Here is a 26,760-nt window from a genome sequence, read left to right on the forward strand (position 1 = left end):
ACAACCTTGCTGTTACTGCTGGAAGTCCCCTTTGTATGTATGTGCTTGCAAGTTGCCTGTAGACATATGGTGACCCCTTGGATTTCACAGTATTTCCTTAGGAAATAAATATTCAAGTGTAGGTTCACCAGTTCATCCTTCTGAAATATCATCTATAGCACCTGGAATTTGTTGGCAGACTCCTATCAAAGCATTTACCAGGTCTAACCCTGTTTAGCTTCAAAGATCAGATAGGATCTGGTGCTTTGGGGTTACTAGGCTCTTTGCAAGCCCCTCACTTTCTTGAACTACAGTTAAACAAAACAAGTTGCCACTACCACTTTGTTCTGGTCAACTGTCAAAAAAACAAACAAAAACAAAACAAAAAACAAACCCGACAGATTTGTGGGTCATCTCCCCAAAAATGAATGCATCCTCATTGAATGGGAGAAGAAAATCTAACACAGTTCCAGAAGCATAATCTGACATTGAGCAATCAAAGCCACACCCTACTAGAAATATATATGACGAAAAGAAAATCATACATAGTTCATGTCAGCCACACACCACCTTGCCAGAGAAAGAAAATATGCCACGCAGATGAAAAATAAAGAACAAGTAATTTACTCTTCGTAATTCAGAACAACATATTTACAATCATGTGATCAGTTGCATCGTCTCACATAATGTCCTTATAGAGAGAGATTTAAAATGGTTCATGTCATGTGTATAAATTCCTCCAGCAGCTCATGAAGAAAGGGCACACCCAAAACTCTGTGTCTCTTTCTGCTTCCTTCTGCTTTTCTCAAGCACCTGCAAAGCTCAAGCCTGAAAAATGTAACAGTGCCCTAAAGTCCCAGGCTCAGACATCTTGGTGGGCGTTTTCTAGCTAATCAGCTCTGTGCATCTTATTTTACAGTTGACACACTCACACTAAATGATTTCTTGCATGCTCCAACAATATAAACTATCATAGACCTGCCTCAGAACTCATCTAGATGTCTAAAATAGTTCATAATATAACAATGTAACTTCACAGACTGAAAGGCATCTAGAGAAGGGTAAGCAAGATGATGGTCATTCTAGAAACCAAGCACTAAGAAGCAGAACTGAAAGAACTGGTTGAAGAAACTGGGTATAACCTGATGAAAAAAAAAAGACTGAGAGGTGATATATTTCAATATGTAGAAGTCTGTAACATGGAAGATGGAAAAAGCTTGTTTGCTGCAACTTCTCATGGGAGAGGACCTGAATCGATGGACCCAAATTGCAAAAAAAGGAGATTCAAGCTAAATGTCAGTAAATGCCAGTAAGAGTTGTTTGTCAGTAGAACATACTACCTCAGACACTGGTAGGCCTCTAAATTTACAAGAACCCATCTAGGTGGTTTTTGGGTTCTTTCCAGATTTCTACACTTACAAGGGGTCTATCTAAATGGCTTCTGGGTTATTTCAAAACTCAGTAATTCTATGACTGAATCAAGGCGTCACATTTTTAAAAATGAAAGACTATTAATATAGGAAAAGAAAGAAAATGAAGTCAAAGCACACACAAACAACACTACAATAGCAGGAGAAATACCTACTCTTTTCTTAACAAAATGGGCAAATGTCAAGCTCATTGGATATACGAGGATTTTCACTGGAATCATGAGAAATGTTAAAATTTGAATGGGTTACTTTGTTATTTTATGACTGAAAAAAACAACAAAAATCTTATGGCATCTTAAAGACGATGACATTTTATTTGGCATAAGCTTTTGTGGACTCCAGCCGCATGCACGTGATGAAGCAGGAGAGAATCTACAAAAGCTTATATCAAATGTCACAAAATTCTTTGTTTTAGAAATTGTTGGAGCACATTGAATTTCAAACATATGCTCATATGCAACTAACCCGTCTGTTTTTAGTATGTCTCCAGGTTCCATGGCATGCTATCTAGAAAACAGCTAGGAATAAGTTAACTATAACATACTAGTTTAGATCTGAATTGATAGGTGAAAAATACACACATGCACAGAGGAAAATGTGCTTTGGGTAAACAACATATTACTGGTTGTTCTACTGCAACTTATATGCAAGTTAGATGAGAAGAATGGACTGGGAGGTGGAATCAATCTTTAATGACCAGTAAACAAATCTCTGGATATATATATGTGTGTGTGTGTGTGTGTGTGTGTGTGTGTGTGTGTGTGTGTGTATATATATATGTGTGTGTGTGTGTGTGTCAGCCACTTCTGGTGTGAGAGAATTGGCCGTCTGCAAGGAGATTGCCCAGGGGACGCCCAGATGTTTTTGATGTTTTATTATTCTTGTGGGAGGCTGCTCTCATGGATGGGAAGCTGGAGCTTACAGAAGGAGCTCATCCATGTTCTCCCCAGATTCAAACCTCCGATTTGTCAGTCTTCAGTTCTGCTGGCACAAGGGTTTAACCTACTGCACCACCCAGAGTTCCTAATCTCTGGATTAAAGCATAAGAGCAGAAAAAGGAAAAAAATTGCAATTGACAAAGGAAGTTCTTACAGTAGAAAGTGCAGCTACTGTGGCAAGTGGACTGTGAACTTCTTCAAACAAAGACCTAATTTGTTCATCTCTAAAGTCTAAAGTACAGTTCCTAACAAACAAAGTAATAAATTGGTTGGTATTTTAAACTTGTCAAGAAAATAATTCAACAAGACCTTTTGTAGAGTGACCATAACTCAACATTATTTGCAGCCTTGAACCAAAAGGATATGGTATTGAGATAATAAAGCAGTTGCTGTAAAGCTAGTGGAGAATCAAACAAATGGAAGAGAAATAATTAGCACAGTATATCAATGAGATATATTGATAATCCTAACTGTTTGTTTCTTATTATAAACCAGATTATGTCAGGTTTATTACAGTATATTAAGTTTCAGACCAGCTCAATCAGGTTTTGTCCCACCTTCGCTCTCAAGAAAATTCCAACCCAGTTGCACTCTTAGTTTGATAATTTACACCCTGTTCATCCTATATACAAAGGGTGAGGTGGGGGAGAATAGATGTGAGATCAGAGGGTGAATACCTAAGACCAGGCATGAGCAAACTTTGGCCTTCCAGGTGTTTTGGACTTCAACTCCTACAATTCCTAACAACCTACTAGCTAGGTTCTTGTAGGTTTTTTCGGGCTATAGGGCCATGTTCTAGAGGCATTTCTCCTGACGTTTCGCCTGCATCTATGGCAAGCATCCTCAGAGGTAGTGAGGTCTGTTGGAAATAGGAAAATGGGTTTATATATCTGTGGAATGACTGGGGTGGGGCAAAGAGCTCTCTGCTGAAGCTAGATGTGAATGTTTCAGCTGATCACCTTCATTAGCATTTGAAGGCTTGGCTGAGCCTGGGAAAAAGTTCTGTTGAGAGGTGTTAAGATGTGCCTGGTTGTTTCCTCTCTGCTGTTTCGCTGTAGTAATTTTAGAGTTTTTTAATACTGGTAGCCAGATTTTGTTCATTTTTATGGTTTCTTCCTTTCTGTTGAAATTGTCTACATGTTTGTGGATTTCAATGGCTTCTCTGTGTAGTCTGACATGGTGGTTGTTGGTGTGGTCCAGCATTTCTGTGTTCTCAAATAATATGCTTTGTCCAGGCTGGTTCATCAGGTGCTCTGCTATGGCTGATTTCTCTGGCTGAAGTTGTGTGCAGTGCCTTTCATGTTCCTTGATTCGTGTTTGGGCGCTGCGTTTGGTGGTCCCTATGTAGACTTGTCCACAGCTGCATGGTATATGGTAGACTCCTGCAGAGGTGAGAGGATCCCTCTTGTCCTTTGCTGAACGTAGCATTTGTTGGATTTTCTTGGTGGGTTTGTAGATTGTTTGTATATTGTGTTTCCTCATCAGCTTCCCTATGCGGTCAGTGGTTCCCTTGATGTATGGCAGGAACACTTTTCCTCTGGGTGGATCTTCATCTTTACTCTCGTGGCTTGTTCTTGGTCTTGCAGCTCTTCTGATGTCTGAGGTGGAGTATCCATTGGCCTGGAGAGCCCAGGTGAGGTGGTTCAACCTACTAGCTGTTAGGAATTGTGGGAGTTGAAAGTGCAAAACACCTGGAGGGCTGAAGTTTGTTCATTTATGCCTTAGATAAATAAGAAAAGAAGCCCTTACTCAGAAGGGCTTCTTCTGATCCTTCCATGACAGGTGTTGTCTCTAGCAATCTCTATGTCTTCCACCATTACTGGACGAAGCTGACCTCAGATTCCATTGGAGAACCTAGAGATTTCTAGAGAGAACAATTAAGTGAATTGTTGATTTTGCAAAAATCAAAACTGCAAATTTGGAGGGATGACAGTACAACTTAAGGGTATGCACCACAGGACTCAGGGTTTCTGCTCCTGAGGGATTAGCCGGGGACCATGGGAGCAATGACTGGATGGTTCATACCCTCCACACCAATCAAGCATTGTTTCACTGCTCCTCATAGTGGGTCTGCACATGGAAGAGGAAGAAACCATGGAACCTGTGGGGCTTCAGAAGTGTGTTTATGTGCGCAAAGTACTTTTGGATCCAACCTCATCTTTCTACTATTGCAATTTGGCAGTTCAGCCTCAGGCAGCAGAAGTATCTTGGGTTTTCTCCATTAGTCAGAACTATTCCAAACTTGGATCGGAAAGCATTCATGCTCAATGAAAAATGAGTCTTTGGTTGTTTAAAAAGACTTTTTTAGCCAGAAAGAATGGTACCGTTAGATTTTAACACTTCTTCCGTAAATGTATCCTTTTCTGTGACAAAAGCACCGGTGAGTGAATAAATATAATTTCCAGATAACAAAATTTGGGCTCACACATTGTATGGCCATATGTAAATTCTGCACAGCTTCAATTATGAACTGGCTTGCCTTCTGGTTCTCAGGAGACCTTTCTGTCAGTATAACAAGCTGAAAAACAAAATATGACTGACAAGTGCACATATTTAGCTGATTGAGAACACAGAGTGGAAAGTAGCCATATTAATCTCTTTCCACCCAGAGACTGTGTGACTTCCAGGCAGAAATATCGATCCCAACATATTCTATAGTAACCTGGATTGATAACCATTGTTCTAAATATAAGTTGGAGAGTGTTGCCCCAAGAAGGGCAGTGTTACTTCCTCTCTTTCCTTTTTCATTTATATTAGTTTAGGGTTCTGTTCTTTTCTTTTTACAGGTAATCAGTCTAAAGTAATGTTACTTGTATGTTTAGGAGGATGAAGCAAAATTCTCAAACTTGAAAAACAACATTTACTTAGTAACTTACTTTAGTAAATTATGCATTTACCTAGTAACGTACTCTGGAATAATCCAAATGGAAGTGCCTATTTGGAAACTGAAGACTCAATAAAGAAAACTAGAACATGGATGAGGGCTGAGTTCCTTAAGGAGTACAAAGCATATTTTTATATTATGTGTATTCCTATGAGATATATATGGAAAGTGAAAATGAGATGAGAGATAAATATGGTTGGACTACATTTTAACACAAACCAGCCTATTAGATGGATCCCCCAGTGGCGCAGTGGGTTAAACCACTGAGCTGCTGAACTTGATGATCGAAAGATCACTGGTTCAAATCCGGGGAGCAGGGTGAGCTCCTGCTGTTAGCCCCAGTTTCTGCCAACCTAGCAGTTTGAAAACATGCAAATGTGAGTAGATTAATAGGTACCGCTTCAGCAGGAAGTTAATGGCACTCCATGCGGTCATGCCGGCCACATGACCTTGGAAGTGTCTATGAACATCGTCGGCTCTTCAGCTTAGAAATGGAGATGAGCATCAACCCCCAGAGTTGGACACGACTGGACTTAATGTCAGGGAAAATCTTTACCTTTACCTGGCCTATTCAGGCTCCTCAAACTATTGTGCGAAGCTGAGCACAATAATGGGTGCATGCACACTACACAGGTATACAACTTTGGGCCCACTTTTACTGACATGGCACTATCCTATGGAACTCTGAGATTTATAGTTGGCCAAGGAACCCAGGGTCCTTCAGACAGGCCCTATATCCCAGGATTTGATCCCAGGTTTTTGGTTTATTACAGATAATCTGGCAGTGCAGACTCATACAATCCAGTTTAAAGCAGAAAACCTGGGATCAGATCCTGGGATACAGGGCCTGTCTGAAATGGCCCCTAGATTCCTCTGCTATAGATCAGGGAGTGATATCCAGAAATCAATGTATTTTGTCAGATCTCAAATCCCAGGAGTTCATAAGCAGATAAAGTGGGACCAAACTGCTACAACTGTGCCATATAGACACCCTAAACATTTCTCTACTTCTTTAAATTCTGTGATCAAAACAGGAATATAAAATGGAGTATAAAATGAAAAAAATGCTGTTACAAGAGAAAATATTGATAATCTGGTGCCTGGACGCATACCATTTGAAAGCTGTGCTCAAATCACATAGTAATGCAAAGCAGGTAACACTCACTCTTGCTGGGATTCTTTCATGTGTTGCATGCAAGAATTAGTACAGTCACTTCCCACTTAACCCTGAAATGTGGTACATTCTTTTATTTAATTCCTCCCACATTTACTTCTTAAATGTCCTTAGAATTACTGTCATCATTACTACCCGGAATTGGCCAGTGTTTTATGAGATCCTGAAAATGGCACTGGGATTTCCTCCCCCCTCTACATTGCCTGAAAATTTACACAATTTCCATTACAATGATAAACTGGTCAAGATAATATATTGGATCAAGAGACATGAACTGAGCAGTTCATCTAGGCAGCAGCCAGTTATGAATATTTTTAATAAATATGCAAAGATGATGTCCTGTCACATAAAACAACCAGTCAGTGGTAAACCTAAACCACATTCCAGCTTGTAAGATTCCAGTTCCCAGAATTAAATAATCGTCTCTGTGAATAGATATCTATATCTATATAATACACACACAAAAACTCACACACACACATCTTTTTTTCTCTTCAAGATAGGCATTTTGAGCCATTCTTTGTATGAATCATTTAGGTTACTACAGTATTTTATCCATGAATACATGCTCATTTATATGTTACTGATTTATTTGTAATATCCATTTACAATATATACATATTTTAGTTGTATACTATAATGTGAAAATACATTGCCTATCAACATATTATTTTCCCTTTATTCCCCAGACAGGGTAAAATGGAACCAAATTACGTGGTTGCTTAGTAGGTGCAACAAACAACACAACACACTGCACAATGGGAGAATGTGAATAAATTGCTGTATGAATACTGACAGAAGAGGTCCACTAGCTGTTAAGATTCAATCCCCAGTGACAACAATACACAGAGAAGAGCTAATACTGCTCTGGAGAGGTTTAGCATTGCGAACTATGCACTGTTTTGAAATGAACATATCGCCACACAGACACACCAATTGGGCAGGTAACATATTAGCTTCCTACTATTTTGAATGATAGAATACCAAGAAAAGGAACAGCCTAACCTAGTTCTTAAGCATTTTGATAGTCCTGATTTCAGGCTCCATCTACACTACCATATAATGAAGTTTGAATTGCATTATATGGTCAGTGTAGACTATAGGTATGGTTAGGTTTCATCAGAATACAGGTAATTTGGAATAAAATCGTAAAAGTTACCTTTCTGAAGCAATTTCAAAGTTATTTTAAAAACAGTAAGTCCCTTTGCCCTTTTGAAACTTTGCCATTTTTATACGATTCAGGAAGTGAGTCGGAAGTGAGTCAGGGATTTAAGGCAAGCAGCTTGCATGCTGGGAGGCTCCTTGCCTCCCAGGGGAGAAGTTTTGGGGAGGGGAGGGGTTTCGGCATGGCAGCCATTGCGCTATATAAAGGGCAGCACATGGCTCAGAGGCTCATTGTGAGGCCAGGAAGGGAAGGAAGAGGGAAAGGGAAAGGGAAAGGGAAAGGGAAGGGAAGTTGTGAAGGGAGGTTGGAAGAAGAGTGGTTGGAAGAAGAGCAGGGCAAGCGGAGAAGGGCTGTTGCCTGCCTGGCTGCCTGCCTTGCTGCCACTTCTGTGTTGGGTTTGGGACAGATGGGCAATGCGTAGGTAATATTGGGATGTGTGGGTGCGTGACATGGGTGGAAGGAACAGCACAGAGGAAACAAAATACTTCAATGTTTCAAAAAGTCCCAGCGTTGTAGTGTGGGTATTGGGTGTGTGGGTGGAAGGAGTAGCATGGAAGAACCAAAGCTCTCTAACATTTGTAAAAGCCCCAGCATTGTAGCAGTTCTCACTGGCCTCTGTGTTGTACATTGCCTCAATAGAACTAGATCTCCCATCAATTCAAGCCATTCTTTGAACACAAACTCGCCTTCCTAAAGTTGTGAAATCATCTTCCAAGGCCTGAAAAGGGCTCTCTCTGCTCTGTTTGTTGCTTTGTTTGCTGTCTGTTGCTTGCCAGAAAAGATACTACAAATCTCATATAGTCAAGAATATCCTTCCTAAAGGTGTGAAAACCACAAAAGGCCTCTCTTTGCTCAGAGGCACCTCACTACCTCTGAGGATGCTTGCCATAGATGCAGGCGAAATGTCAGCAGAGAATGCCTCTAGACCATGGCCATATAGCCCGAAAAAACCTACAACAACCCACTCTCTTTGCTCTGTTTGTTTTCTTTGTTTGCTGTGTGTTGCTAGCCAGAAGACACTACAAATCTCATATAGTCAAGAATATCCTTCCTAAAGGGTTCCTAAATCTGTTTTTCACATATTGCACAATTGCATCCGCCATTATCAAAGAGATTTGGAAGTTTTCGAAATTTTGGAAATTTTTGAATTTTTCCGCAAAAAAAATCAATTCTGAATCGAACCAACAGCGTCCCCTACATCTGAAGCAAGTTTTGAACCATTTTTTTGGATCAACCAAGCCTAGTAGACTATATAGTGCAGCTTTAACTACCTTATACTGCCTTATGTAGATAAACATTGACCATATAATGCAGTCTAAACTGCATTAAATGGCAGTGTAGATCCAGCCATATAGGGAATGTAAGAATAACAAAACTCAAGCTCCAAGTACAGAATAACCCTTATATCGATGGAAATAGCAACCTTCTCAAACCTCCACTAGTTATTTGTGATGTATATAATTGTTTACTGTATTGTAAGTGTATATTGGTTTGCAATTTTACCTAACCTCTTTGATGTGGGAGGGGCTGAATACCATGTGATGAGGTCTTGACATGTTCAGGACTGAAACTCCATTTTAGATCAGTGTGTTTGCTCTAGACTTCAGTGGAGATAGAAGCCATTATTAGACTCTTAGAGAGAGCATAATCCATTAGAGATGCTTTGGACTATGGACTCTTGTTTCTAAGGAAGATGCCCTGTGTTTCCTACACAGATAAACTACTTACAATCCTATTCTAACTGGATTCATAAGCAAAGTGTTTGTATGCTATATACATGAAGTTTGTAAGTAAACCAACCCTGTTACTTTTAAAGAAGACTGTTTAATTTGTCTCTTGAGAGCATGATTTAAAGGCAAATATATTTTAGATTTAGAGTAAATATATTTCAATTATCCACAGAGCTGCATGTCCATGTTAAGTTTGGGAATGTATCACCAGTTGACATGGCAGTCCTCATACTGTATTCTCAATTTCCAAAGTGAAACTCATTTTGATTTAGGTGTTTACTTGATGGAAAAGTATACTGTAATTCTTATTTTTTTTCCAGCAGAACCAGTTTTTGCATGCTTTCTTGAAATGAGTGCATCTCTTCTCTCTACTGTCTAAATAATATTTGCATACAATTTTTCATGGACAATTTTAGACACATTTCTCAAATTATAGAAAATGAAAAATTATTTTTGTTGGTGTGGTTTGGAAAGCAAGTTTCTAAATGTTAGTCTTTCCGACTGTAAGTTCTGTTTGGGTCTGCATTCAGTTCTAAAATGTGTGAAGTGGATAAAGTCTACTAAAACAATGAATACATGAATTTTCTTTCTTTATCATTATTTATTAAAAACCAGAGGAAAAGGTAATGGCTGTTTCTGGATGATGCTGGTAGATTGGAATCCCTCTAATATCTACTTTTATTTCCTTAAGAGAGTCCTTAATGTGTTACCAAAGCCTTACAACATCAGCAGAAACTTCTTAACCAAGGTTGTGAAGGTCATATACAACTTTCATTATTCCCAGGAAATGAGCCAGAAGTTCCTGGGAAGTCCATATCCTCTGAAAGCAAAACATTATCTAGTATCTAAGTGAGTGGTTCCCAAACGTTGGTCCTCCAACTGTTTTAGACTTCAAGTCCCAGAGCTGCTTCTCATCAGTGAAACACTGGTCAGTCTTTCTGACACTGGGTTGCCCTTGATCCAGCCTGATCCAGAATTTCCTGGATGTAATCTGTGGTTTGTTTTGTAGATGGATTAAAGCTGGACTGCACAAGATGACAATGTTTTATTTGACCCATGTTGACATGGGTTAGATTTTACTTTAGCCTACATTTAAAAATAAATGAGAGATGAGCAGTCTTAAAATCCTACCAGGTCAAAGGGCTAATTCATTTGCCTTTAATGATGTCTGCAGAACTCTTCCTCCAACACTACATTTCAAGTGAGTTGATTTGTTTTCATGTTAGCTTTCTTCACCATTTATATTTTATATCCATACACACAAAGTGGAATACTATGGCATTTAAAAGATTAATAGCATACAAGCATTGGGGGGAAATCCTATATATAAATGGAACACTATTCAAGCAAGGATGTCATACAATTGAGATACCAAATATGATCACACTGCAAGCACCAGATGTTCAGCAATGAATTAGACCTTTGTAGCTTCATGGGCATTTTAGAGTTCTTTTTGTTACTAGGTTGGATTGATTTTTGCAGCAGTTACTGTACAAACATATTTTGCCACTGCGATAATTTTCAAGAACATATTTTTTAAAAACCACCAGTAGCAACAGTAAATTCAATATATGACTTCACCGTCACAAATGATCCTTCATAGGCCACTTTGTTCCTCTATCAAGATGTAACTTGTTTTTTTGATTTATCTGATAATAAATTTTTGATGACTAGGTAATTCCTATAAAATTGCTCTGGAGTCGAATCCACTGATTAATAAGTTTGAGGAATTGAAACTGCCATGAATCCATGTGTTAAGGGGTGAAATTACTGCCAAACACGTATTACATCTTTGATGTAACACAAAAGAAGGCTCATTTGGCAATATTATTTTGCATCCATTTGTTCAATCCAGTTTATATTCAGGCTCATCACCGTTAAGCCTTGCATGGTTTTTTTCTCCTTAAAGCAAACATTAGGCTAAATCCCATTCTAGGACTCCAAAGAAGGGCTCTAATGAAAATGACATTCAGAAGTTAGCAAGAAATCAACACAGGGGCTTTTTTTTTTGGTGGAAGGTGGAACAGGAAGGTTATTTTTAGACCATGCAGTTCTCTGATGAAAACCGAATCATGTCAAGTTTCTTTGCGGAAGATAAATTACACTATGCGCTTGCAATCCGACAGGTTACACGGGGACCTCTGCTTAGTCAAGATCCCCTTTGGAAAGCTGCCTCCCACACTGATCCCCAGCAAGCTGTTCCTGGAATCCAAGAGAATTCCTAAAGCAGGTCTCCAGTACAGAGTTGGTGTATGAAAGTGAGTAAGAGGAAGAGAGAAAAGAGAGAGAGAGAGAACAAACATTTGCATGGAGATATTTGCATTTACTTAAAGAGGTTTATAGGGCAAATCCACAATTATTAGAATAATTATGTATCTGCAGTTCTAAGGAAGATTACAACCAGGAATGTGTACTGAACAACATACAAGTAGTCAAACTATTTGCAGGATGTACCCACATCTTAATACATAAAATCATCCCCTTCTCTGAGTAGAGTGACAAAATGCAAGAGCTTTGTATATCCTGGGGGAACCTAACAGAATCACAGAATAATATGAGTTGGAAGAAAGCATATGGCCCATCTAGTCCAACCCTCTGCCATGCAGGAAAAACACAAAAGTATCCCTGACAGATGGCCATCCAGCCTCTGTTTAAAAGTTTCCAAGGAAGGAGCTTCCACTAGACTCCGAGGCAGAGAGTTCGATTGTTGAACAGCTCATACGGTCAGGAAGTTCTTCTTTATGCTCAGGCGGAATCTCCTTTCCTATAATTCGAACCCATTGCTCCTAGTCCTAGTTTCAAGAGCAGCCAAAAACAAACCTGCGCCCTCTTCCTTATGACACCCTTTCACATATTTATACATGATTATCATGTCTCCTTCTCAACCTTCTTTTCTGCTGGCTAAACATACCCAGTTTTTCAAGATGCTCCTCATAGGGTTTGGTCTCCAAACCTTTGTTCATTTCAGTCGTCTTATGCTGGACACCTTCCAGTTTGTCAGTATCTCTTTTAAATTGTGGTGCCCAGAATTGGACACAGTATTCCAACTGATGTCTAACCAAGGCAGAATACAAAGGCCTTTGACTTCCCTTAATCTAAACACTAAACTCCTTTCGATGCAGCCCAAAATCCCATTGGTTTTTTAAGCTGCTGCATCACACTGTTGGCTCATGTTCAACTAGTTGTCCACAAGGACTCCCAAGATCTTTCTCACATGAAGTGTTATTGAGCTAGGCATCACCCATTCTGTATCTTTTTCATGCCTTCATGCTTTCTGCCTAAGAGTAGTATCTTACATTTATGCCAGTTGAAATTCATTTTGTTAGTTTTGGCCCAGCTCTCTAATCCAGGGGTCCTCAAACTAAGGTCCCCAATATCATTTACCCGACCCTCGCTCACAACAACAACAATCCTATCACATCAGCCAAAAGCAGGCCCACACTTCCCATTGAAATACTAATAAGTTTATATTTGCTAACATTGTTCTTCATTTTAATTATTGTATATTTTAAGTGTTTTTGCACTACAAATAAGAAATGTGCAGTGTGCATAGGAATACATTCATGTTTTTTTCGAATTATAATCCAGCCCTCCAACCGTTTGAGGGACTGTGACCTGGCCCTCTGTTTAAAAAGTTTGAGGACCCCTGCTTAATCTGTTAAGGTCATTTTGAATTCTGATCCTGTCCTCTGGAGTATTAGCTCTCCCTCCTTATTTGGTGTCATCTGCAAACTCAATAAGCACACCCTCTAAACCTTCATCCATTAATTAATAAAGATGTTGAACAGTACTGGACTCAGGACTGAACCCTGTGGCACTCCACTAGACACTCATTTCCAGGTTGAAGAGGTACCACTGATTATTGCCCTTTGAGTTCGGTTGCTTAACCAATTACAAATCCACTTAATTGTAGTATTTCCTAGCCCACATTTGCTTGCAAGGAGATCATGGGGGACTTTGTCGAAGGCCTTACTGAAATCAAGATATGCTACATCCACAGCATTCCCCTCATCTACCAAGCTTGTAACTCTTATTGAAAAAGAAGTAAGATTAGTCTGGTATGACATATTTTTGAGAAATCTATGTTGATTTTTAGTGATCATAGCACTCCTTTCTAAGTGACTGCAGACTGCCTCCTCAATGATCTGCTCCACAATGTTTCCTGATATTGATGTCAGGCTGACTGTTTTTTGTTTGGGTCCTCTTTTTTTCCTTGGCTTTTCTTTGTGCTTGCTTTTCTTTGCTTTCAAAAACCAGGCTCTCATATCAGAATCTGATTTCTAATCCTGTCTTTTATGAGGAACACAATGGTAGTCTGTTTAGTAAATGCCAAGTCTTTTGACAGAAGCAGCTGTGTGGTTCCTTGCATCCCACCTTATGGAGCCCTATTCACTTTAGCACTCTGGGGACATGGAGAGATACTGGTATGTTTTTAGTGCTTGGGTATTTAGAGGGAATTTATCTTGACTGCAAGCCCATCACAATGTCATTAGAAGGACTGGCTAAAAGTCAACTGGCATCTAACTGTAACACATATTTATAAATTTTATATGCTTATGTGTTGCAGAATTTGCTAAGACATTCTGGATATCAACAAAACTATACAGTCACCAGTTTACCAGCAGAAACAAGAAAGTTCCAGCCCATGATTTTTCTACAAATGTTAAAAAGACAAGTATAATTATAGATCTGCAGCAGACACTCTTACGTTAAGGCTGAGATTAGTTTGCAGGAAGAGGGATATTGCTATTTTTAAAGAGCCTAACACATCCTTTATATATTTAGCATTAGAGGAGGGAAGTCTAGGTCTTAAACTTTCTCAAAGACTTGTCACAAAATTATCCGTAATTTCACAGGAGAATCTACTTTGAAAGGGGAGCGAGAGACTGCTTCAGTAGCTCCAAAAGCCTCTCATGTCTAAGCAATAGCCATTCCTCCACTCATACAAAACAACACACACCATAATACAATGTAATATTAGGGATTCCCAAACAACTCCTTTATTTAGCATCATACATTGTTTTAAGTTCTATTGTAGGTTTCCTTGCCTGCGAAACAAATATAGACATTTATTTCTGCCATTGTACAAAGGGGATTCCAAGTCTTACAAAAGGGATAGTTTGAAAGAAAATGAAAGTCTTGGCAGAAAAGACCAAGGAAAATAAAGTTTGCATCAGACTGACATTTCAGGTTAACAATTTCCAGCATTCTGTCTACGATGTTACAAAGCGCACCTTCTAAAAGAAAAAAAAAGAAAAAAAAGCTCAATCTGGACTGTAAGTTGTCCAAATTACACTGGAATCATTCTCACTTAAGCTTTCTACTCAATAAAAAGTTGATAAAATCCCTCTATAAGGCAAGGGCAGAATAGACAGTTTCCTACTAGCCCTCAACAACAGAGTAAAAAACTACCAAGGATCACACAAAAGCCTCAAACAATATCAGCTTTGAAATAAGAAACCAGAGCTCAATAAAAAGCCAGTCTGTAATAAAAGGAGATATTACTGTGTAGAGAATAGAAATTGCAGACCGTTCTGTTTTATTATAAAAATGTGGCTTTTTAATTTATGTCTCAAATAAAAAACAGCATCGCATGTCATAACTCTTCTTGCCTAGTTGTAAATAAGCTACTCAGGATAACTAGTGCGGGTGTTTTCGAAGTTAGAAAGGGGTTAAGGTTTCATCCCATCCTTTGTGATATCTTTACTAAGTAGAAGAAGAATTGGTTTAGCCTCTAAAACAAGGATGTGCAACCTGTGGTCTTCAAGGCATTTGAATCTCCATATATGCATGCATCTATCTGCACTGTAGAATCAATGCAGTTTGACAAAACTTTATGCTATGGAATTGGACTTTTATAAGCCTTTTAACCCTTTGCATCCAAAGTGTTGATGCCTCATCAATTACAAATCTCAGGATTCTACAGCATTGGACCATGTCAGTTAAAGTAGTGTCAGATTTTATCAATTCTATAGTGTAGATCAGGCATGGGCAAGCTTGGACCCTCCAGGTCTTTTCGACTTCAACCCCCAACATTCCTAACAGCCGGTAGGCTGTTAGGAATGGTGGGAGTTGAAGTCCAAAACACTTGGAGGGCCCAAGTTTGCCTACGCCTGGTGTAGATACACTCCATTATATCCAAAACAGGAATGCAAATCAGGAGAGCTGATGGACATCTCTCAAGTAACTTCAGAACATCTAGAATCTCTGCTCCCACACTGCCAATATTCTCAAGCTACTCCTATGTGCACACAAAAATATATGTGCGCAGGTAGATGTGCCGTCAGGATGTCAATCAACATCAGAATTGGTCATTTATTCATCCTGTTTCCAGGGCTTTAGAACAAACCTCTTAAATCTGTGTCCCTCCAGATGTCATGGAGTATCTACACCAGGCATAGGCAAACTTGGGCCCTCCAAGTGTTTTGGACTTCAACTCTCAGAAGTCCTAGTTAGGTTGTTTAATCATCCGGAATTTTGCGAGCTAAAGTTCAAAACACTTGGGAGGGCGACAGGTTGAAGCTTGCTTTAGAAGCTAGACAGAATGAATGACTGGACAAGCTGGTGGACCACCATAAAGCTGGATTTTCCCCACTCTTTGACAATGTTGTACTCTTATCAGCTTATGAGAGGTAGGTAGGGTTACCATTGCTTTGTAAGACAGAGGATCAGTTCTAGTTTTCTCTTGGCTTGCTATAGCTGGAAAGGGGGTGATAAAACTGAAAAAATAACCTGTTGTAGCTAGAACTTCTGCCTTATTTTTTCCCTTGTATCCTGGGATGAGAGAGAGATGATTCCCCTTGGGGAAAGTAGCTGAAGATTTCTATTTCAAAGGTCACCTTAATTCATGGCACATGAGCGGAAGGGAACACATTTCTCAATCCCTAATTTCCTTGACTCTGGAACAACTGTTTCAGAACAAAGGGAGCTGTGTACATTCAGTGCCTTTGTATTCACTTGGAGGCTTTTAGAAACTCCCTTGGACTTTTCCTCCTTTCAGGTATTCTCTACTTTTTTGCATATTTCAGGTTTATCGCTATCATACCTTCCACTTATTTGTGGGTGGCCCTTTTTCATCTAGATAAGTATTAGCACACTGAGCATTCAATCAGAGTTAGAATATATATATGATTGGCTTTCTGTATCTACAGATTCTATATCCATCAGTTCAACCAACCACAACGTGTAAATGCTCCAAAGGAAACAAACCCCCCAAAATATTGATTTTTGCCATTTTATAGAAGAAACACCATTTTATTACACCACTGTATATTAGACTTGGGCCCAAATAACTGTTAATGAAAAAAAATGTAGTTTTCAGAAGGCTCTTTTTGCTTAATTTCTAAAACAGAAAGGGAAAAGAGATGAAAAGATCAGTGAAATGGATTCAGAGAAATGATATTTTCGGAAAGAGTTAGGTCCACAAAATACCTGAGGCAGGGGGATCTGCAGCATCCTTTTCTCTCCCCAGAAGAAGAAAAATCTTCTATTCTTTTCTTGGCAAATTCCCTACTTCTCTAGAGAGGGCCCTGGGAACACGCTTTCCCAGTGACACTAGCATAGGGTAGCCATTGAAAGTTCCTCTTGGAGCATGATGGAAATTGAGGTTTTTCTCTCTTTGTGTCTTTCAGCCAATAAAAAGCCTGGTGGTATCCATGCTCTGAATGGCTGAGAATGCTCACAACCAGTGACTACAATTTCCAATGTTATGGTTAAAACTTAAAATAATCCTTAAAAATCAGTAGACTGTTGAAGTGTTTTGACACTTGGCGGCCTGCAGTTGTAAATGGAGTCTACAACTAAGGTAGGTTTCATGCAGATAGGCCTTAAAATGGTTGAGCCTTTAAAGTTTCCCATTGTAGCCAAAGGGCTGAATCGCTGCCAAATGAAATGGAAAACACCCCTCCCCTTTCAGGTAACTTTCTGGTAAAACAGACCCGAAAATGGTATGTCTTTTGGTCAAAATACACATACCTACTGTATATAATGGGATGAGTACCAGTGGATTTTGGGTTCCACAGAAAGCCATTGAACCAAACCCCAGCAGATACCAAGGGCAATGTCAATTCCAGAAGATGTTCCTCTGTTTAGGTACTAAACTGGGATTCTTGTTGATAAGAAATCCAGAGATACAAGGAATTTATTTTGACTAGAGCAAGTTGACTAAAGGTTATATTACTTTATTAAATACAAACTGTTGAATGTCTTGTATTCTATTATCAAGCAGTACATCTATGTATTTTGTCCCCTTATAAATATCACAAAAGTTTGGGAAATCCTAAACCTGAATGATAAATGCACCCCAATGTGCTTATTAATCTTGGAAAGTGGTAAAGAACTAATGTCAAATGAAATTCTTGGATATATCTTTCCTAAATAAAAACAGGACTTTGCAGTTATTTCTGAGAATGATATCAGATTCCTGGAAAGTAATTATCAAGGCAGGTTTTGACAAATATATAGGTTTAAGCCAAAGATTAGGAGTTAAATTTGTTTGCACATAAAATTAACCTCCCTGTCAACTTCATTTATGGGTTGTCCATATAAGTATTGAACTTTAAAGACATACATCAATATTTACCCCTTTATAGCAAAGCATAATGGCAATTTGCTCACTTCAAAGGGAATAATTACATGCTTTTTTAAATGGTGCCCTTAGTCAACTTCCAGAATGACCTTTTATGATAGAAATCTATTCTCTCTGGAACTTGTATGTCTAAGACACTGACAAAGACATAACAGACAGTATGATTTATTGGCTATATGTTGAGTACGTACAGTACACAGAGACATAAATGTTTAAACCAAAAGTGCAATTTTAAACTCCTATGAAGAATTACAGTCTTGAAACATTATTCAGAAGTGATGTAAACATAATGTGATGGTGCAGCTAAACTCCAATAAAGGAGAGGATGAGGATGAGTTTAGGTCTCAGAAGGAGAAAGCTGGCCAGATTCCTTGTAAGCTTTAGCCAAGCTCTCCCAATCATTTCTCTGTGTCTCTCAGAAGCCAAAAAAATTGGTTTTTTGGAACTGCAACTCCAAATAAACTCCCAGCCAACATGGTCATTAGGAACTATGGTAGTCGTGATGGTGATGGAATTTTGGGATTTGAGATTATAGCCTCCAAGTGTATTTTTCCTCAAGCTCCAACCCAGGTCCATTGTTTTGCCTACATTTTGAATAAAGGGTACAAGATCAGAATTTCTGTTGTTGATCCGAGTCCCTGGGCTATTATGGGGACTATACTCTCAGTCCCCCAGAACTAACATCAAGGTCAGGGGGAGACCAATTTTACCACATCCTTTAGGAAGAGCAATGCTTCCAATGCTGTGGGATGTGGAGGATCCCACAGTATTGGGATCCAGTGTGCCCAGGATCAGCACCATATTTATTTCCATTGGGTACAATTGTTTCTTTTCTAAAAAAATATGCCAGAGACCAGCAGTCAATAGCTTGGGGACCACCAACAATCCAGGGACCACTATTCTGTGTCTCACTGGCCTGGAGAATGAGTAAAAGTATTCAAGGGAAGTAGATTTCGCTCTGCTTGTTGCTCGAAATGACACATGCACAGTAAGAAATGCTCAAGTAAGAGCATTAGCAAAAGAAGATAAAAACGATTCCTCTACATTTTCCCTTTGCTTCTCCTCTCTTATAGGTTTTGTCTCTCTAGTTCATCTGTTGGAAATGTGCAGCCCATATGGGGCCTTTGGTGGTCTCCAAGGTCCCCTCCCTCAACTCCCAGAACCTCCAAATGATTTAATATTTCATTCCAATCAAAATTCCCTCAATATGTCTCCAGGAATTGCAGTTTAACCTCCCTTGCCAACTCCGTGAAAGGACAACAAAAATTAAAAAAATAGTAGTGAAAAATCACTTTCAATTGTGACTTTTCAGACAATCTTGGATCAAAATGGGACACCATGGCCCCAAACTGGCCATTTGTGCTTTAGCTGAAAACCAGATGATGGGCCTTTTCTTTCTCTTTCTCTGTCTGAAGTGATATGCTTCTGAATGAAAAGTGGGATAAAGAAATATAACTGGAATGCAGGATTAGGTGTACCTTCAACCTCTGCTAGCCAAGCAGATCTTAGCAGACCTCAGAGACATTGTATTGTCGAAGGCTTTTATGGCGGGAATCACTGGGTTGCTTAAGTTTTTTGGGGCTGGATGGCCATGTTCTCTCCTGACACATGTATGGCAGGCATCCTCAGAGGTTGCCTGCCACAGATGTAGGCAAAATGTCAGGAGAGAACCTCACAACCTCTGAGGGTACCTGCCATAGATGCAGGAGATACATCAGGAGAGAATGTTTCTGGAACATGGCCTTAGAGCTTAAAAAACTTACAACAACTCAGACAAATTATTTTTTGGGCTATATTTCTCAAAATCCCTTAGCTACTGGGGGAAATCTGTGAGCTGTAGTCGAGAAAGTACCCTTCTTAGAAAGGAAAGAAATCTGCAAAGTTATATATTCCTCATAAAAATAATAAAGCAATCCATTAAGGTTAATCTGAAGAAACAATTGCTTTAGGGCAAGTAGATGAGTTGTAAAAGGATGGAAAAATCTTATGATCTTATGAAAAGTAGGTGAATATATCATTTTATGGGCAATTCAGCATTGAAATTGTTCCAAACATATTTCTTTATCTGTTTGTTTTGTTATAGTTACAATAAGTTTTTTTTGTTTTTTTTTTAAAAACCCTTTCTGCATATGTTAATGTACAAACTAGGCATATGGGAAAAATTTGTTCAACTGGTTTGCATTAAAATCTGAATTAAACTTGCAATTCCCAAACTAGTACATGATCTGAAACATAATTATCTTTCAGTTTTTTCACTTCTCCAGTTAATTTAATTTAATTTTACCTGCTGTCTTCTTTTTTTTAAGTAAACAAATATGTGTGAGTGAAAATGCATATAATAAAATGGGAATGGCCACATGTGGGAGGCCAGGGGTACTTTCCAAGGGAAGTACACATTGTCAAATTCCCTTAACAGCCATTCGAAAATCTGAAATACTTCAAAACCATCCATGTGAGTGGCTGAGCGAGTGAAACATTTGCTTTCTGATAGTCAAATGCCTCCAAAATTTGTTTGAAGCATAAAATTATTAAAATATTGCATATAGGCTAAATATAAAAGATAAATGAATTTGTGTCTAGGCTTGAGTCTCATCTCAAAGTTATGTCTATACAGGTATTCCAAACATTTCTTGCCCCAAGCATTTAGATAAGGGATACTCAATCTGTATTCGCCTCCCCCCCCCCAAAAGGCCAAAATCCCACTTCTTATACTGCAAAGAAGGGGGCTCTTGAACTTAAACAATTCCAGGGGGCTGTGCAATCTACTTGAAGAGTGAATTGATAGAACCAGGTAGGCAATTGTCCTCTCTTTTTGGCCAAGTGGTTTGAGAGTATTCCCCTGGAATACTGTGTCCAATTCTGGGCACTACAGTTTGAAGGAGACATTGACAAGCTGGAAAGTGTCCAGAGGAGGATGACTAAAATGATCAAAGGTCTGGAGACCATGGCCTGTGAGGGACGTCTTAAAGAATTGGGTATGTTTAGCCTGCAGAAGAGAAGGTTGAGAAGAGACATGATAGTCATGTATAAATATGTGAAAAGGTGTTGTAAAGAAGAAGCAACAGACTTGTTTTATGCTGCCCTTGAAACTAGGACTGGGAGCAATGGGTTCAAATTACAGGAAAGGAGATTCCATCTGAACATTAGGAAGAACTTCCTGACCATACGATCTGTTCAGCAGTGGAACTCTCTGCCTTGGAGTGTGGTGGAAGTTCCTTCCTTGGAAACTTTTAAACAGAGTCTGGATGGCCATCTGTCGGGGATACTTTGATTGTTCTTTTGCTGCATGGTAGGGGGTTGGGCTAGATGGACCATGTGGTCCCTTTCAACTCTATGATTCTATGAAAGCTGCAAATGGAGAGCTGCCTGCAGTCCCAAGACCACACTTTGCCTAGTACTACATTCGGAGAGATGCAAGCAAATCTGAATGCAATTTTCCCCCACAACGGGACTTTATGAGAACAGTCATAGTGAACAGATGTTTGAATGCTAATCAACTTCCTAACTCTTTGTATATGTAGATAGAAAGAAAAGATCCTAGTCTTGTCTTGCTGCCTGTTCCTTGCTACTGGTATGGGTTGTACTACTTTAACAGATACAAATGTGGCTTGCAAGACCATATTTCAAACCTACAAGGATACTTGCCCACATAAGGATCTATCACACTCTACGAATAATTATACCTCAGATGGTTTGACTGAAAAATTACTGGATTCACAGCTCCTTCAATGTAGGCAGGCATTTCGTTATGGTTTCATCATAATTTTTAGCATATGGCAGTCACAATTTGACATATATCCTTTAATCCATGGGTGGTAATTCATTCAGTACTGAAAGCCTCATTGCACATGCACCATGAGCTAGAAGGTAGAAGCTTATTTCAATAATTTATTTACCTAAAATTCCCTTTGCATAATACTTTCTTGGCTGTGAAACTCTCTAACTTCCAGCAGCTGTACAACTGTGATGCCTCTTATCCTTCTGCACCATGTGGGGGAAACAAACTAAAAATCTAGAGAAACTTCTAAATCTAGTCTAAATTTTGAGCTAGCGAGACCCCCACTAAATGGTGGGAATTCATATGGATTAATCTATCTGGTCAGATGAGTGACCAAACAGGTACCAGCCACAACTTCCTGACATGGTTCTTCTCTTGCTTTGCTCCTTGACTTTGTATTCCTCAACTGTATTCCTCTGCTTTTTTTGCTTCCTTCCCTGGGATGTGATAACCTGTTTTGTTGAGCCTTTGTAAGCCGCTCCAAGTCTCTTCAGGGAGATGGAGGCAGGGTATAAAAATAAAGTTGTTGTTGTTGTTATCATGACACAAAAACACAGTATGTCACAGCAAATGAGATCTATATGATGGATTTCGTATCACAAAATCACAAGTCCAACACTTCCCAAGCGTCTAGGACTATTTTCAAATGATGCACGCAGATCCAAGATCATGATTTTGTCAATGTTTATTGTTTCCAAATGCCAGCTGAGATCTTTTGGCACGGCACCCAGTGTTCTGATGACCACTGGGACCACCTAGACTGGTTTATGCCAGAGCCTTTGCAATTCGATTTTGAGGTCTTGATAACGGCTGAGTTTTTCCTGTTGTTTTTCCTCAATGCAGCTGTCACCTGGTATGGCAACATCAATAATCCAAACTTCTTTCTTTTCCACAATTGTGATGTCTGGTGTATTGTGTTCCAAAACTTTGTCAATCTGGATTCGAAAGTCCCACAGTATTTTTGCGTGTTCATTTTCCACTAGCGTTGCAGGTTTATGATCCCACCAGTTCTTTACTACTGGCAGGTGGTACTTGTGGCATAAGTTCCAATGAATCATTTGGGCCACAGAGTTGTGCCTCTACTTGTAGTCCGTTTGTGCAATTTTCTTGCAACAGCTGAGGATATGGTCCATTGTTTCATCGGCTTCCTTGCACAGCCTGCATTTTGGGTCATCGGCTGATTTTTCAATCCTGGCCTTAACTGCATTTGTTCTGATGGCTTGCTCCTGGGCTGCAAGATTCAGGCCTTCTGTCTCCTTCTTCAGGGTTCCATTCATGAGCCATAACCAACTCTTCTCCTTATCAACTTTTCCATTGTTGTTGTTGTTGTTGTTGTTGTTGTTGTTGTTGTTGTTGTTGTAATACCAAAGCAAGTACCGAACATCATATAGAAATCATCAAGCTCCGCTCATATGTTTATTTATTTATTTGCTTTATTTCTATACCGCATATTTCAGCCCAGACAGGCGACTCTATGCGGTTTACATGGTACAAATTATTAACAGTGTCAGTGCAATTAAAACGCAACAAGTGCGACAAACAGGAACAACAACATCAATCCACAACAGTTAACAAAACAGAACAAGACAGTCAACACACACAACAATGCCTCAGTGAAATCAGATCCATTCTCATAATCCTTGTGCCATTCCTATGTTCCATTTACCGTCTTCCTTGATTGATTGCACTGTTCAACCAAATGCATGTTCGTAAAGCCAGGTCTTAACCTTTTTCCGAAACGCCAGCAACGAAGGTGCCTGCCTGATGTCTACCGGCAAGGCATTCCATAGCCGAGGGGCCACCACTGAGAAGGCCCTGTCTCTCGTCCCCGCCAAGCGCGCCTGTGACGCAGGCGGGACCGAGAGCAGGGCCTCCCCAGACGATCTTAATGTCCTGGTCGGTTCATAGGTGGAGATGCGTTCGGAGAGGTAAGTGGGGCCAGAACCGTTTAGGGCTTTATAGGCTAAAGCCAGCACCTTGAATTGTGCTCGGTAGCGAATTGGCAGCCAGTGGAGCTGGCTCAACAGAGGAGTGGTATGCTCCCTGAGTGCCGCTCCTGTTAGCAACCTGGCTGCCGAGCACTGGACCATCTGAAGCTTCCGGGCATGTTAAAAAACCATAGCTTACTTTACCCACCCAAAACAAGAATTTCTATAGAAAAGTAATAGCATACAGACCATATCAGGAAAGTTGAAATAAATCTCCCATTATATCAGCTGTTTCGACCTTGCAAGGAACTTCGTGAAGGCATGAAGTTGAAAAAAACACTGAATTCATCAATTCAGTTTTCAACGAAAGCGGCACTCTTGCTTTATTTACAAAATATGTAGACCACATTTTCCAGTTATGTCCGTTCATATCTTTAGCACACTGCACAGAGCACACTGTGTCTTTCTTTTCCGGTTTGCACAGGAAAGTCTAAAAGTGGCACACATCTCTATTTTTTTTAACCCATGCATTTCTGAAACTATACAGTTTAACTATAAGTGATTTTCACACCAGAAACCATTATATTCTGACAGACCAATCCTTAGTAGTAGTAGGAAAGGAAAGTAAGAGGCCATCCAGTACTTCCGAAGCCCTGGCAGCTCACTGTGGTTGGGCAATGCATACTTCTCTGTAATGAAGTGAGGAGAAGGTATGCTTTTTTTCATGATGTTGACAACTTTCAAAATTTTCCTTTGTACAAACACCAAGTGGAAACTCCTAAAGCTTGTGTAGGAATGGTCTTGATCCAGGGAACAAATGGTGATTGAAGGGCTTCTGGATCCAGAAAGACCCAAACCCACTCACTTCTGTCCCTATCTAACATGCACAGTGAAGGTTGATCACCATTAGAAATTCCATCAATACCCCAACAATTCTTCTGCATGGTTGAACAGATACATCTACTCTATCCTAACCTCCAGACAGCAATTTCAGAGTTTCAGATCACTCTGTCAATTCTAGATGGGTTTTTTACTTTGCATTTCAAATTCTTAGAAAATATTTCCATGCCTAAACATGTTTATTCTTATTTATATTATCCACCAATAATGCCTCCTGGGAAGTTCTTAGGCATAAAAAGTCTGCCCAAGACTTTTTATACCTTGCACTAAAGAAGCGGAGTGAATAATAATATTTACAAATGTAAACAGGAAAATAGGCCCCCAAATGGCTGCCTGAACAGTTCTAACACACACCACAACAACACCATGAATAGATAGAGCATTCAGTGTCCTTTCTCCAACACAGAGCTTGGAAATAAGATGCTAAAAAATGAATTACCTATAGAGCATCAAGATTTTCTAAACTGCTCAGTGTCATCAATATTAATATAACTGTTCATATTTTATGTTATCCTAATTTATTATTTTGAAGTAATTGAGGTTGGTCATTTTCTATTATTTTGTATTGATTTGTTAAAGTAAAACTAGCATGGGATGAATGAGTTATTAATAATGCAATTAATTAATACAATTAAAATCCTCTTTTGCTATGATATTGCTATGATATTGCTTTTACACACCTCAGTCACTTTTGAACAAGAGACACTACAAAGGCACAATCCCTTCTCACCCCAAGTGCAAATGATAAGATGGTTGACTAAAAATATTTGCAAAGGTCTTCCATTCCTGCACATAGGCCAGGATGGGGATGAAGGAAAATAAAACAGATAGGCATACAAAGTAAGAACTCTTACCACATTCTGGAAGTAAAGGCATTAAAGGAAAAACATCATTTTAATAATTGTCTTTAAAAACCAAAAGATATTGGAACACACAGAGAAATACAATACTCACTATTTGTATGTTTCTGAACGAATATATTCAAACACATGTGAAACGCCCAGCTGGAACTGATCCGCAATAGGAGTGACCCAAGGATTATTTTCTGCTTTGAAGACTTGCTTCTGACCAATCAAATCCAAGTTACCTGTAAAGATTAAACAAGAACTGAGTCTTTATGGACCATTTAAGAAAACATGATGAAAATATGTTAAGTGTAAAACTTAAACATAAGAAATGCAATGGGATAAATCCCATAGTATTTCTATTAAGAACAATGCTGTCCCCTCAACTATTCATGATACAGCTCGGATCCTGCCTATTTACATGACCCCATCTCTCCCTATGAACCTGCTTGGACATTAAGATCAGCTGGGGAGGCCTTCCTCTCGATCCCACCTCCCTCACAAGCAAGGTTGATGGGGACGAGGGAAAGGGTTTTTTGGTAGTGGCCCCCCGACTCTGGAATGCTCTCCCCAAGGAAATAAGACACACATCCACCTTGTTAATCCTTAGGAAGGTGCTAAAAACTTGGCTATTTAAGCAAGTCTTTGAGAATAGCTAGATTTTATTGGAAACTATTAGACAGGATTGGAATGACTATGAGATCATTAATTATAACTGCTGCATAGCTTGATAATAGGAATGGCTGGTTAAATGGTGATATAGACTTAAGATTGATTTTACAGGGCAACTAGCTTTATTTACAATTGTTTATTAACACTTATGGTATTTTAAATTGTACCAAGTGATAATAGTTTTTGTTATTGTTGTTTATCATGTATTGTTTACCTTTTGTATTATTGCTTGTTGTAAGCCGCCCTGAGTCCTTTCGGGGAGATGAGGTAGGTATAAATAATGATGATGATGATGATTATTATTATTATTATTTAACATGCTTAGAGGGTTGAACCATTCAGAGAGACATCTAATCTCTTGTTAATATGATACCAAATTATTTTTGGCAAATGTAACAAGATACCATAGAGACAGGGGAAAAAATATTTACAAAGGTTTCAATTCTTGATGAAAACAATAGTCTCAACATTCCAAGAAAACTCACTGAGAAAATGGTCAACTGTTGCATGTTCAGCAGTCCATCACACACACACACACACACACACACACACACAAAACATTGGTTTTGCAGAGAAAACTGTTTTGAACATTTTAAAATTGGGAATACTTGTATTTATGTAAGTACATAATGTGGTATCTTGGAGATGGAACCCAAGTCCATCTCATGACATTTATTTGTTTCTTATACACATAAACTGGTAATTATTATACAATATTTTTTAAATTTTTGTGCATGAAACAAAATTTGT

General features: G+C 39.1%; 1 protein-coding gene across 1 annotated transcript in view; it reads right to left on the reverse strand.

Annotated features, from left to right (window-relative positions):
* The window catches only part of RSU1 (Ras suppressor protein 1), a 102,157-nt gene that overhangs the window by 23,986 nt on the left and 51,411 nt on the right, over nucleotides 1-26,760 (reverse strand). The window contains exon 8 of the mRNA XM_060782339.2: nucleotides 25,448-25,580. Coding sequence (XP_060638322.1) covers nucleotides 25,448-25,580 — 133 coding nt within the window. The remainder of the gene's footprint in view (nucleotides 1-25,447; nucleotides 25,581-26,760) is intronic.

The sequence above is a fragment of the Anolis sagrei genome, chromosome 6, assembly GCF_037176765.1.
Source record: "Anolis sagrei isolate rAnoSag1 chromosome 6, rAnoSag1.mat, whole genome shotgun sequence".
NCBI lineage: Eukaryota > Metazoa > Chordata > Lepidosauria > Squamata > Dactyloidae > Anolis > Anolis sagrei.